Below are 13,451 nucleotides of genomic sequence, written 5' to 3'. Positions count from 1 at the left end.
CTATTTCACCCTGTAGGAAGGCAAAGGGAAAGGGGATAGGAGAGGGAAGATAATAGAAGGGACAGCAAACTGGGGAAAGGAATGATCAGAAGCAAACACTATTGTGGGAAGACAGGTCAAGAATGGAATAAATGGAGGGCATGACAGGACATAGGGAAAGGTTGATTAGTCTTTTACAACATAACTGTTATGGGAAGTGCTTTGCATTGTTACACATGTATGACCTATACTGAATTGCTTGTTTTCTCAATGAGGGTGGGGGAAGGAGAGAATAAGGAACTCAAAGCTTTAAGAAGGAATGTTAAAAATTGTTTTAGCATGCAACTGGAAATTAAGATATACAGGCAATGGAGTATAGAAATCTATTTTGCCCTACAGGAAAACAGAGGGGAAGGGGGATGGAAGAAGGATGGGTAATAGAAGGGAGGGCAGACTGGAGGAAGGGGTGGATGGAGTGCATGCTGTCCTGGGGTGCAGAGAGATGGGGAGATAATTTTGAATTCAAATTTTTGTGGAAGTGAATACTGGGAACTGAAAATAAATAAATTATATATTAAAAAATTTTTAAAAATTATTATTTTACATTGAAGTTTGAAAGAAGGATTAGATTTGTCCTATTTGCTGCCACAGGAAAGAATTAGAACCTACAGGTACAAGTTCCAAAGGGTCAAATTTTGGATTTGTGTTAGAGAGAAGTAAAAAGCAATTTTATAATAATTAAAGATATGCAAATGTGAAAAACATAAAATAAAAATCAAGCATAAGAACCCTGAAATATACTAACTTTGTGGCAATGTGATAAGTCACTTAACCTCTCAATTAACCTAGGCAACTTGTATATTATCAATATCAATTAAGTATAAATTGCTTAACTGCATGAAAGGAAATTTATACAAAAGAAGCTCTTTATATCAATAATCTGCACCCACAAAAATGAAAAAATATTCAAGTCTGAACTACAGAAAGTACTACTATGAAATCATGCTGGAAAAGTAAGATGAAATCAATTTGAGTAATGGCATACACGCCAATCTAAGCATTATGCAGCTTATTCTACAAGCAACAGGGATCTGCTCAAGTTTTTGAACAGGGAAATAAAGTGATATACATGGTCAGGCCAATGCATTCAGGAAACTGTTTGGGCAATTTAGTGAAGGATATGTTCAAATGGGTGACCTCATTTAGGAGGCTACAAAAATAATCTAGGAGAGAAGTAATAAGGGCCTGAATTAGGATTGTGGCCATGTGATAGGTATCATGGATGTAATGTTTACAAGTATGTATTAAATTGTTTCTGGAATGATCATAAGAATATATCTCATAGGTTTTATCTATAACAATCAACAGGCTTGGATCATAATTATGAGACAATCACATTTTTTTTAAAGTTAAGCATATCCACTATTATCAAAAATCAGAATCATCCAGGATCAAGATTAAATTTTAATAAACAAAATGACTTAAGATAGACCATAACACCAAAACTCCTTTTACACTGCCTTTTATTCTGTCACCTACATACACTATTAGACCAAGAAAAAAAGAGAAGAAAATAAATCAGTCATAACTAAATGTTTGTGACCTTGCAAAGATCTAAATAGCCTCATCTTTGATGAGAAAAATACAGCACATAATGACAATTTTTAATAACTAGCAAACTAAATATTTAATAATAAATTAAGGTACTATTTATAGGTTGGGAAGTTTTTTTGTATGAACTTTAGAAACTTAAACTTACCTGAATGGAGTTGAACTTTCCCAATAACACCTTCCACCAGTCCCAAACAAATGGGATTCCAGGCCAGAAGAAGGTCAGTGGCTAAAATAAAATAAAAAAGCATTCATTTTAAAATCCATTAACATGAGAAAATGTAGTAAAATACCTAAAGCAGCATATTTTAAAAACAGCAAAATGGCTAACAAAAGTAACTATGAGTATGAAACATGATCCAATTTTAAAGCCCTGCCAAGGTTCTAATTAATTACTATAACAATGAAAAGGAGGCTTAGCATTTTCTTCCCACATTTCTCAATGAATAGACGTTATTATGATCTTGAATATTTGAAGGATTTGGAGTTTTTCAAGAGTGGGTACATGTTCCTTCCTCTGGTATAGAAGACTTACTAGACTGTCTTCTAGAACTGCCGAATTCCTCTGACCTAAAAAAGCTGAGTTATTATTATTACCCATTATCATCAAGGAGAAAGGGGAGGGATGAAACAGGGATTAGATTGAATGATTACAAAAGGCCATACTAGATAGAGTATACCTAGAGCAATAAAGCAGAAAAGGCTTTGGAGTCATAAAACCTGAGCTGAAATTCCAGCTGTGTTGTGTGATGACGTTAAGTCACAACTTCTCTGGACTAGTATTCTGTATTCTATAATATAATTATATAATATGCATAAAATACATTATTACATATAATTATACAATATAATTATATTGTGTATATGATGTATAATTCTATAGTAGGATTAAACTAAATGACCTCAAGTCCCTTCCAGTTCTTAATCTTTTCTCTGAAGTGGAAAAATGGTAGGCCTCTGCCATGGTGACACAATTAAATGAACTACACTTTGGCATACCTACTTTGAAGAAGCCAAAAGGGTTAAAAATTTGGCAAGATTATAAAACTACATGTGCCATTTAGAAGTTATACCCAGAAATAAGCAGTTATGGTAGTATATTTTTTGAAGGTAAGCCACACTGATATAATATTTTTTTCTGAAATTCTACTTAAAATGTTTAAAGGATATGAATTTAACAACTAATTGAGTTAATAAGATTCTAAACACTGTAATTTAACCTTCCTATTTATGTCAAGTCTACAACCTCTATTCATGTGTTGGAATGGGAGTAAATAACCTTACTACAAGTAATGAAGTAATGAGTTTTTCAGGTGAAGGGTGGTATATGTCAAGTCAATAAGAATTATGAAGAATACAATAACCAACCACAATTCTAGAACTGATTATAAAGCATTAGCTACCCCACCTCCTGAGAGAGGTGACAGACTCACGGTGCAAAATAAGACTTTTTTTTTAACAATGTGGAAATTAATTTTGCTTGATTATACGTATTTGATAAGGGCTTTTCTCTTTCTTTTTAAAATTGGGACAGGGATGAAGTAGTTATAGGGTTACCAAAAAAAGGAAAAAGAAACAAAGAAAGAGAGAAAAGGAGGTCACAGAAGAATTCTTTCAAAGCACAACAGACAAGCTACTTAAAAGGAAAAACAAAAACATAAAAGACTTGCCATTTCTGTGGCAATGTTCTTTTTCTAATCATTTTGTATGTGGAAGCATTCATTTTGTTTGATATTTAGTAAGTCTAGAATAAAATCATAAGAGGTTTTCTTTCCATGCTATTAAGCAAGCTTCCTTTTGTTATGTTAGATGGTAAATCAATGTCTCATTTAATTCTGATCCCAAATGAAAAACAATTACAGAAGACTAAGTTGGGCCTGACCCAGAACACTTATGTGGTTTATGATCCACTTTATCAAAGGTAATCCTTAATCAATGAACTCACTCATCCTCCAACCTAGTGGAGTAACAATGAACTAAGAATTATTTTTTTAATTTATTTCAATTATTGCCAAAAGGGAGAAATATCTGGAGAGTCTGTTGCTTCAGAAATTTTACCTAACTCTGATTAGAGAGATTATATTTAATATAATTAATAACTTAAATGCTTGAATTCTAATGGTCTGATACTATTCAACTTAGACATTTATGATATGCGAAACATTATAGCACACCAAAGTGAGACATAAATGAAAAGTGAGATGAAAAGCACCCCTCTCAAGAGGCTTACTTACATCTGGAGGAGGAACAAATACAAAGTATGTACACAGTGATACAAAGTAATACAAAAGGGAGTGTATGCTTATAACACAGTAACCATATTTGGTCGAACAGAAAGAAGAGTCATTTGAACATAATGTTCACAAGTCAAATCTGTGTAAGTATATCTATTAATTGGGTGCAAACAATTTAGACCACTCAGTAGTGCCTTGTACACAGTATGTTCTTGACAAATGTTTAACTGGATTCAAATGTAAACAAAAATTCAACGTGCCTCTTATTGTTTGAGTTTTTACCCCTTCATTCCACCTACCAAAAATAACAGCACCAAACAAAAGACAACAGAGAAAATTCTACTATGAACTACTAAAGTACAGAGAAAACTCACTAAACAAAAGCAATAGTTTTATGAGGAAAATAAAGTTCTTGAATTACTATTAGAATTCCATTATAGAAAACAAATTAATCTATATAGAATTTGTGTCATGATCACTGTCCTACATTTTCCAGCAACTGAGGTCTCTGGAAATCATTACAAATTTTTCACGGCAATAATTTGAGAAAGTGAAATGACACTGAAGAACATTATTAAAAAAGAAAAAGATGACTTTTTGTTTCAGGAAGCAGCCTAGTGGGATTGAAAGTACCACATAACTCCCCAAATGCAAGCCAGCCCACTCTTCTCTTAGTCAATTCTGGGTTCTACTCATTTTCTATCTGCAATATCCACGTAAGATATATGTACTGATAGTCCTTTGAGTTTATCCATTCAAATGTTTATCATGGCTTGAATTCTAAGATGTCAATTATTATTAATTTTTTTACTTCTGTCCAGGATTACTAAAAACTGCTAAAAAAAAAAAAAGCTCTTCCAAAAAAAGCCTATTTATGAAAGACCATAATAATTACAAAAGGAGATGAGCAGAACCAGAGAATAATTTATACAATAACAATATTACAAAGACAGACAATTTGAAAGACTCGGCGAATCTGATTAACACAACGTCCAACCACAAATCCAGAGGACTTATGATGAAACATGCTTGTTCACCTGTTAGAAAGGTGATGAACAAGAGATGCTTTTTAAAAAAAAATATGTAAAATATGGGAATTTCTTTACTTAACTATATATGTAACAGAGATTTTGTGGGGATTTGTGAGAAGGGAGATGACAGATGTTCATCTGCAAATAAAATTTTTTAAAAGACCATAAATAACTACTAATACATCTCAAAAAAGTCCTAGTGAATTATATGCATTGGCATGAAAGTTATCTTTGATTATATAGGAATACGGCCTCACCCCTTTTACAATAAGACTTCCACAAACTATTTCTTACATAGACATAGCAATCATACAACGACTGAAGGGTGCAAAAAATACAAAGAGGAAAAATAAATAAACGTTTATTGACACTGCCAAGTACTTTTAAGTAGAGGCTCATGAAAAATCTCTGGACTCAACCAGCTTTCATGCTACCAGAGTAAAAAGCATACATGGGATGCTCTGCCTCCTGACTGTCCTGCCTTCCTGCAAGTCCCACCTTCTAGAGAAGCTTTTCCCAATGTCTCTTAATTCTATAGTGCCTTCCCTCTGTGGATTATTTCCACTTTATCCTGTATGTGTGTATGGTTTGTCCCTAGTTATATTTGCATGTTGTCTCCCCCATTAGACTTCAAACCCTTCAAGAATAGGGACTGTTTTTCACCTTTCTTTTCATCCCCAATGCAGAGCACAATGCCTGGTACATAGTAGGCTCTTAACTGACTGACATAACACCTAAATAGATACAAAACACAAGCCAATCAAATACAAATTAATGGGGCTGGGGTGGAAATTAGGAAAATCTTAAGTTCATCCCTGAAAGAAGCCAGCAATACTGAAAAGCAGAGGTGAGAAGGAAATACATTCTAGGCACAAAGAGAAGCCCAAGCAAAGGCACAGAGATGGTATGTCATTTATGAAGGCCTACAAGTAAGCCAGTGTGGTTAGAAGACAAACAGGAGTAATATGTAATAAGTTGGGAAAGACAGACTAGAATTCAGAGTTCATCTCTGACCATAGAAACCAATAGGAGACACTGGAACATCCTGAGTAAAATGGTCAGACGTGTGCTTTAAGAATATTCCTCTGGCAGGTGTGTTGAAGATAGCACACTTTTAGAGAGGGGCTGGACTAGAAGTGAAGAGACTCATCCCTAGGTGGCAACAAACTAAGGAATAGGACAATTTCTAAAGACTTAAAAACTGTAAGGGGTTACAAAGAACAAAGTGTATTTTTAAGAATAAAATAAACATTTTTCACATGATGTAAACAATGACTTGTCCATCAAAAGTGTTATAAAAAAAGATAACCAAGAAAATATGATTAGAACAATAAGTGGGTCAGTCATGTAATAAGACGGGTACTTTAAAGTCTGCAAAGCACTTATATTTACTTCCTTGGATTCTCACTAACAAACGCTATGAAGTAGATGTTTGAATAAACGATGAAAAGTAGAGAGCCCAAAGGGTTCATTCATATCCATATAACAAACCTGTTTTCTTTTTGAGGGAGATTTGCATTTAGACACAAGCTGCCAGAAATAATTGCTTATTAATTTATATTATTCTAAACCCAAGCATTTCTGTTTGAGAAAAAGATATCCAAACTGACCCCATGCCCTCAGTCATCTCACCAACACGAGATCAAGTAAATCTTGAACAAAAAAAGTTTGCTTCATTAAACAGAAGAATGGTTATTTAACTTTTGGCCTACTCCTGGAGAATGACTTTCCTGACACTCTTCAATCCCTATTTGAATACTCCTTCCTTTCAAGGTTTCTCCTTTCCAGTTAGGCATAAGTATAATGCTAAAAGGAAGGCTTCAAACACACCTCATGGAACACCACACCCCACCCCTACAGAGGACTTAGGGGAGGTCTTGCACAAAAGTCTCACAGGATGAAGTCTCATAGGTTGCAATCTGTATTTTGGAGAGAGTACTCACACTGACATTATATATCCATTAAAGAAATCGAGAAGGAACATGATATAAAATGTAAGGGATGGTCAAAATAACAGACGCCAATAAATAGCTTATTCTAAATGAGTTAAGAAAGAAATTAAATGCCCCCTAAGTTACTAGAAGATGAGTGCTAAATAATTTAAAGGCCACTGCATTAAACTCCAAAATTTCCTAATCTTAAACCCTTTTTTCAATATTTTTTCAGACATGCAATTTTTCCAAACCTTGAATAATCTGAAATTATGTAAAATTAAATCACTATAATCAATATCTACTCAGTTCCCATTGTCAATTAGTCTCTATACAAAAGGACAAGACATCTATCTCTGAAGGAGCAATCAAACAAACACCTATCAAAGGGAACATTAACAATTAAATGAAAGCTATTAATATTTATTTTCAAAACTTCTAAAAAGACAAAACAGAAATCAAACAATGGAGACATCAAATTCCAAAAGCAATAAAGTTACATTTAAATTTTATATTCAACCCAATTATCCTAAGGACAAAAAAATAGTGAAATATCATATGAAGATAGGTTCAATATAAGAAAAAAAATTTTCCAATACCTGTCAAAAAATCAAACAAGCTGCCTGAGCAACTAGTGAGCACCAGTCCCCTCCTTTGGTACTTCACATAAATCTTGGGCAGACACACAAATCTGAAACCATATGGGTATCTAAATATGTTAAGTTATCATTTTTACTCTTTCTATTGAGGACAAGCCCATATAAGTCTGACAAATATGGGTTTATAACAGGAAAAGTGATCACCTCCATGCATATTGACACATGTATAAGCAGACTGTATGGGCTCAAAAGAACATAACAATGGGCATTATGTTATCCCAGGAATCTATGGGACCAATGCCTTACGTATGCACGTATACACATATATCTACACATAATAACACACACACACACACAACTGAGTAGCTCTTTTGAAGGCTCTTCAACTGACCACAACAAGCAATTAGGAGCACAGCCACAACATACAATAGGGAAAAGAATGCAGAGATGGGTAAGGAAGGGTACAAGGTATTTTAAAAATAACTTTGTTATCTTTTGTTTTTACATCACCTATATTTCCCAAAGTATATCATCCCTATCATCCCAAACAGTCATCCTTTATAACAAAGAATTTTAAAAAAGAGAAAAAAATAGCACATTATCTATGTTGTTCCAACTTTGCAAAGAGTGAAAAGAAATACAAAAGAGGACTAGAAATACAAAAGAGGACTTCTTATCAACGATTACAAAGAATGAAGTTCAATAACCCTTACTATTAAAAAATAAAAATAATATTAAAAGTGAAATAGCATATCATATACTGAAATTCTATCTGGATCTGTGGGGAGAACTTCCATCTATATCACCTTTACTATATGTACCCAATATGGGCAGTTAGATGACATGGGCCTGCATTCCTAGGAAGACTTCTTGAGTTCAAATCTGGTCTCACAGTAGTTGTATAAACCTAAGCAAATCACTTAACTCTGTTTGCCTCAGTTTCCTCATCTGTAAAATGAACCGGAGAAGGAAATGGCAAACCGTTCCAGTATCTTTGCCAGGAAAATCCCAAATGGGGTCATGAAGCATTGGACAGGACTGAAAACCAACTGAACACCATATGTATCAGTAACAAGGGAAGCACTTCTGCAGTTTATAAAACTACAAAGTTTTCTATATATAACTATAATAAGTTATACATATAATTGATATATATGAAAATAGCTTATACTCGCTCCGATAATGTTTGGATTCATTACTTGAAATGCGAGAGGCAGGGTGGCATTGTGGACACAGAGTTGACCTTGAAATCAGGAAGACCTACATTCAAGTCCCACTGAGAGGACCATGACATCAGGGAGGTGATGCCATGACATACACATGAATTGGATTTAAGTAAGGGTAGGCTTGTTTCTGCAAGGTTATCAGGTCAATGGTCTTAACAGCTCCTCAGAAAGCTTTAGGCAAGTAAATATAACTCTCATTTGTTCCTGACCCAAAGTATTGCATCACTGGTTTCTGTCAAGGGGAAGATCATATATGCACACATACCGCGACAAGCCCTTAATGGTCTGTCCTCTACACAGGGAAAAGTGAAAAGGCAAAACAACTATGAGCTCACTTTCATAGACAAAGGAGAAGGGAAATTCCTCCATCAAAATTCCATTCTTCTGTGTTCTACATAGACAGTCACAGTGGAGGCAACTGAGTCACTGAAAATCTATAAGGTCCTGTCTGTTATGTTTTTCTACAATGACGTTTACAAAAAATAAATTAAGATAAACACTGCCATCCTTATTTCAGACAAATTAGGTAGTATTTTATTTCTACAAAGAAAGTATTCTTGCCTTTTTGGTATGGAGAAAATAAGTTGCCACTAAATAGAACAGTGCCTACATAAAGTATGAGTCATTCATTCCAATATCCTTACCGTGAAAGAGACACACCCATAACCCCAAGAAAAAGCATATGCCCTAAACTGATCTTGTAGTAAGTTATGCATTGGCAAATTCAACAGTTCCTGTTAGAAGTAAAAAGCCTGGGGTGTAACTAGTCAGACTCCAAGTCTCATTTCCTGCTTAGAATAAAAAGAACTGATAGGAATGAGAATTAACACTGGCAAAAAAAATGAACCGAGGAAAAGAAAAATAGTAATTATTAGCTTATCAAGGTTCTTAACTATGCTTTGACAATTTAATGAAATACATTTTGACAATTTAATAAAATACATTCAAAGAAAGCGTGACCCAAATTAATAAACCATCTTGTAAATAAGAGACTCTAAACTCACTTCAAACTTTAAATATTCCTTTTGTGTACTAACATACTAACTAGTTCTCCAACAAGCATTAAAGTCAAACATCTACTCTGATTCAGAAGCTCTAGTATTTAGTCTTTTCCCAGTACAAATGCCAACTAGTCACAAGTTAGACCCTATTTTGCAGTATTATTGTCTTAAAGAGCAAAAATTCTAAATTCTTTTGATAAAATTATGTTACATGAATAACGTGAATTCATCTAAGTAGAAAAAGTCACAGATTGCATAAGACATTATGAGGGGCCAGAAAAATAGCAGATACGTTACAATGTGAGAAGATACATCACAATGCGTTTCTGAAAAAAATAAAGACAAATTTTACTTTTAAGATGACATATTCAAACCTAGTAGTTCTGACCTAGGAAAGGAATCTAGGAAATAATTGTAAATATGGTCATAATACATTGCAGCATCCATAGCACAGCAAACACTCAATAGCAAATATTCTACTTGTAGACAAATACACAGTTCTTTACCATTCTCTTCACCTCAGTTCAAGGCAAACACAAGTGAGATATTTGGAAAGTGCTTGGCACATAGTATGTGCTTAATAAATGCCTCTTTTCTCCTCTTCCTGTAAGGGCAAGCAAAGTAGAATCTTTTGCTGTTTTTGTTTTGGTATAATCAAGAAATATAATCCTCTGATTGAATAATGATCTGGGAAGATTTGTAGGAAGGTCTACAGCTTTTGTTAATGAGGTACTGGTTCTCAAGGGTTGTGATGCCCTCTGGCTCTAAAAGGTGTATAGAAAGACTCTGAAATGCAGTTTTACTTTGGGGCTTAGTTTTTGGAAGAAGGTTTGTGTGCCAGATGAGATTCTGGGAAGCCGCTAAGCAGTGCCCTGGCTTTGAAAACCCAAATGTTGGTGCTTCCCTCTCTGATAACTATGGTCAGACAACTGGACCTATCTTTTGAATTGTGATGTATATATTGCTTACTGTTAGACAGTTTGGAAGCACTGTCTTCTGATTTAGATTTTTTTGTATTTTCTCTGAAGTTCAGGGTGCTGACTTCTTCCCCTGAACTAACTGAATGACACATGTGCTTGATTAAAGTGATTGTTAACCTCTCAAAAGCTGCCTTTCCTTTTAGTGAAGCAGATCAGAGAACCTGTGATAGCCGGGCCCCCTGTGTAGGTCTGGGTGCTTACTGATACACTCCCCCAAAAGCCTGAGAAAGAAAAGAGCAAGCTCCATAAATCCCTAGCCCTAAGAGATAGATGTGATGATGAACCATTCCAGGAAAGAAGGAAAACTAGTGCAAAGGTCAGAAACCATGAGATAAAATGCAAAGCTCAAGGAACAGCAAATAGGCTAGTTTGGGAAGAAAAAGGATAGAAGAAGAGGAATAATATGCAATTGGCCTAGAAAAAAACAGATTGAAACCTGATGGTGAAGGGCTTTAAAAGCCAAGCTGAGGAGTTTGCATTTTCTCCTAAAAGTGGTAAGGAGGCATTGAATCTTCTTGAGTAGGTAATTACATGGTCAGACTTATATTCTGGGTAATAATCTTCATTATTACTGAGGAGAATATGAACTTTTTTTTATACATGAGAAAGTAGTGTGGCAGCAATGTGAAAAATGGGGGAGAAGGTGATGGGTAACTGTAAGGAGAAACAGTGCAAACACACAATAGTAGTAAAGGAAGAGGCACAAGGAGACATTGATAAGCAGAACTCAGAGGTAACTAATTAGCAATGGGATTGAGGTGGGAGGAAGGAAAGAGGTTCCAAATACATAGTTTTCTCAATATGCTACTTGTCAAGATGAAGAAGAGGAAAAGCAAAGTTGTTTTTTATAAAAGACTGAATCAACATTATTAAAAGAGTAACAATCTACATTGACTGTGACTATTTTATCAATGAAAGAATCTGAATGGGTGCTTTTTTGCTTATATGTGAGTGGAAAGAGTTTCCTTAAGGTCTCTCAGTAAGTAAAAAATGAATCACAGCAACAGAACATACTATGATACTAATAGTACTTGCAGTGCTTCCATACAATATTAGTTCTGATCTAGAGAACTTGTATTTTATAAATGGGAACAAATAATTAAATTAACTTACAGAAGCTGTTTTAAAACATCTGAATAGAAGAGACACACATGCTATTTTTCTTAGAGGACTCAGTGACATACCTCATTTAAAATGCCATAAAATTGTGTAAGATTATAAATGTCTTTGCTCTGAAAATTGAATTTCATTTGCCACTGCTAGTCTGGAATCTATTCAAACTTGCCAGTCAAGTCAGTAAATGACAGAGCTCCACAGAATATGAGAAAATCCAAAACTCTTTTGTCCTGTACACGGTTACACTCCGTCCTCACCTCGGACCTTCCCTAGCTACACTTTCAAGACTGAGCTGAAGTGCTGCTACTTAAGGCCTATCAGGATCTCCCTAGTCTGATTAGTTCCTAGATTACCTCCCCCTCAAATATACTGGTACATATATTTTATGTTTACATATGTGTGTTCATATTGTTCCCTGCCCCCAAACCATGTAAACTCCTTAAGGGCAGAGGATTTTTTTCTTTTGTTTTTGTATCTTCAGAGTCTAGCCCAATGCCCAGAAGTCAATGATTCAGGGAACATTTTTAGACACCTACTATGGGCCAGGCACATAAAAAGAAAGACAAAAAACAATTCCTGGTCTAAAGGAGAACACAGTCTACAGGGAGCAACAACATGTCAACAATTATAAACAAGCTACATATAGAATAAGTGAGCTCTAGACACAAAAAAACTCAGTTAAGAACTTGTTGAATTGAATGGCATATTTCTCCACTCAGACAAAGCTCATGTCCCTTTTTCTCCACATACTTGCACATATTCATCAGGAGAAACCTGATGAATTCAAAAGAGCTAGGTTCACAAGATATTTCATATGATCTACGGTCTCTATAACCAAACTTACCAAAAAGGGTTTAAATTTTTAATTGTTTATTATGAATCTCATAACAACAAACGCAAATAAAATATGGAACCAATGTATGTTTTTATGTAGATAAAACCTTAAAACTCAAATAACCTACATTTTAATTGGAAAAATTGAAGATTTTTTTAACTGTGGAAAAACTGAAAATTTTTTAACTTTGAAAAACTTGAGTACCTTGATAAACAAAATGAGCAAGCACAATTTCAGGGCACCCATGAAGACACATGCTACCCACTCACTTAACATTCCAAGCTCATACTGGTCTGATCAGCCAAAGTCAGATACACTGTAACTTGACTCTAGCATAGTGATGTCATCTTGGTCCTCTGAGAACAAAGGACAACAACCAAGAAATCACCAACCAACCCAACCAGAGAAGTGTACTCAAGGTACAGAATAAAACATATTTTTTTGGACATAGCCAAAACAGGAATCTGTTTGACTATTCATATTTGTTAAAAAGGGTTTTCTTTCTTTTTTTTCAATAAGGGGAAAAGTAGAGAGAGAAAATAGATTCTTTTGCCAACTGAAACAAAATTAAATTTAAAAAGATTTTAATAAATAGCAAAAATCAATTTTTTTCCTTTGAAATATAAGTTCTTGCCTATGTTAGATTTTGAATGTGACTGTACCTGATTTGTTAGTCAGTTTACTTCATTCTGTATCACCTTTCATATTTCTTTATATTTTTCTTCATATCATTATATGTAACAAAAGATCTGTAATACATTAATAAAACATAAGATATACAGCTACTTACCAACTGTTAATTCAATAGGTTGTTTCCATTTATTCCTATACCTATACTATTATATATTATATATATTATATTATATATATATTATATTATACTATTATATATTATACCTATAATGCAT

At 34.2% G+C, this 13,451-nt stretch overlaps 1 protein-coding gene across 1 annotated transcript in view; it reads right to left on the bottom strand.

Moving 5' to 3' along the window:
- Positions 1–13,451, bottom strand: part of INPP5F (inositol polyphosphate-5-phosphatase F) — an 86,892-nt gene that overhangs the window by 60,483 nt on the left and 12,958 nt on the right. Inside the window, exon 2 of the mRNA XM_072624157.1 lies at positions 1,739–1,819. Coding sequence (XP_072480258.1) covers positions 1,739–1,819 — 81 coding nt within the window. The remainder of the gene's footprint in view (positions 1–1,738; positions 1,820–13,451) is intronic.

Source organism: Notamacropus eugenii, chromosome 1 (assembly GCF_028372415.1).
Source record: "Notamacropus eugenii isolate mMacEug1 chromosome 1, mMacEug1.pri_v2, whole genome shotgun sequence".
Classification (NCBI taxonomy): domain Eukaryota; kingdom Metazoa; phylum Chordata; class Mammalia; order Diprotodontia; family Macropodidae; genus Notamacropus; species Notamacropus eugenii.
The sequence above is the reverse complement of the archived record's forward strand: the minus strand, read 5'-3'. Positions and strand labels throughout refer to the sequence as shown.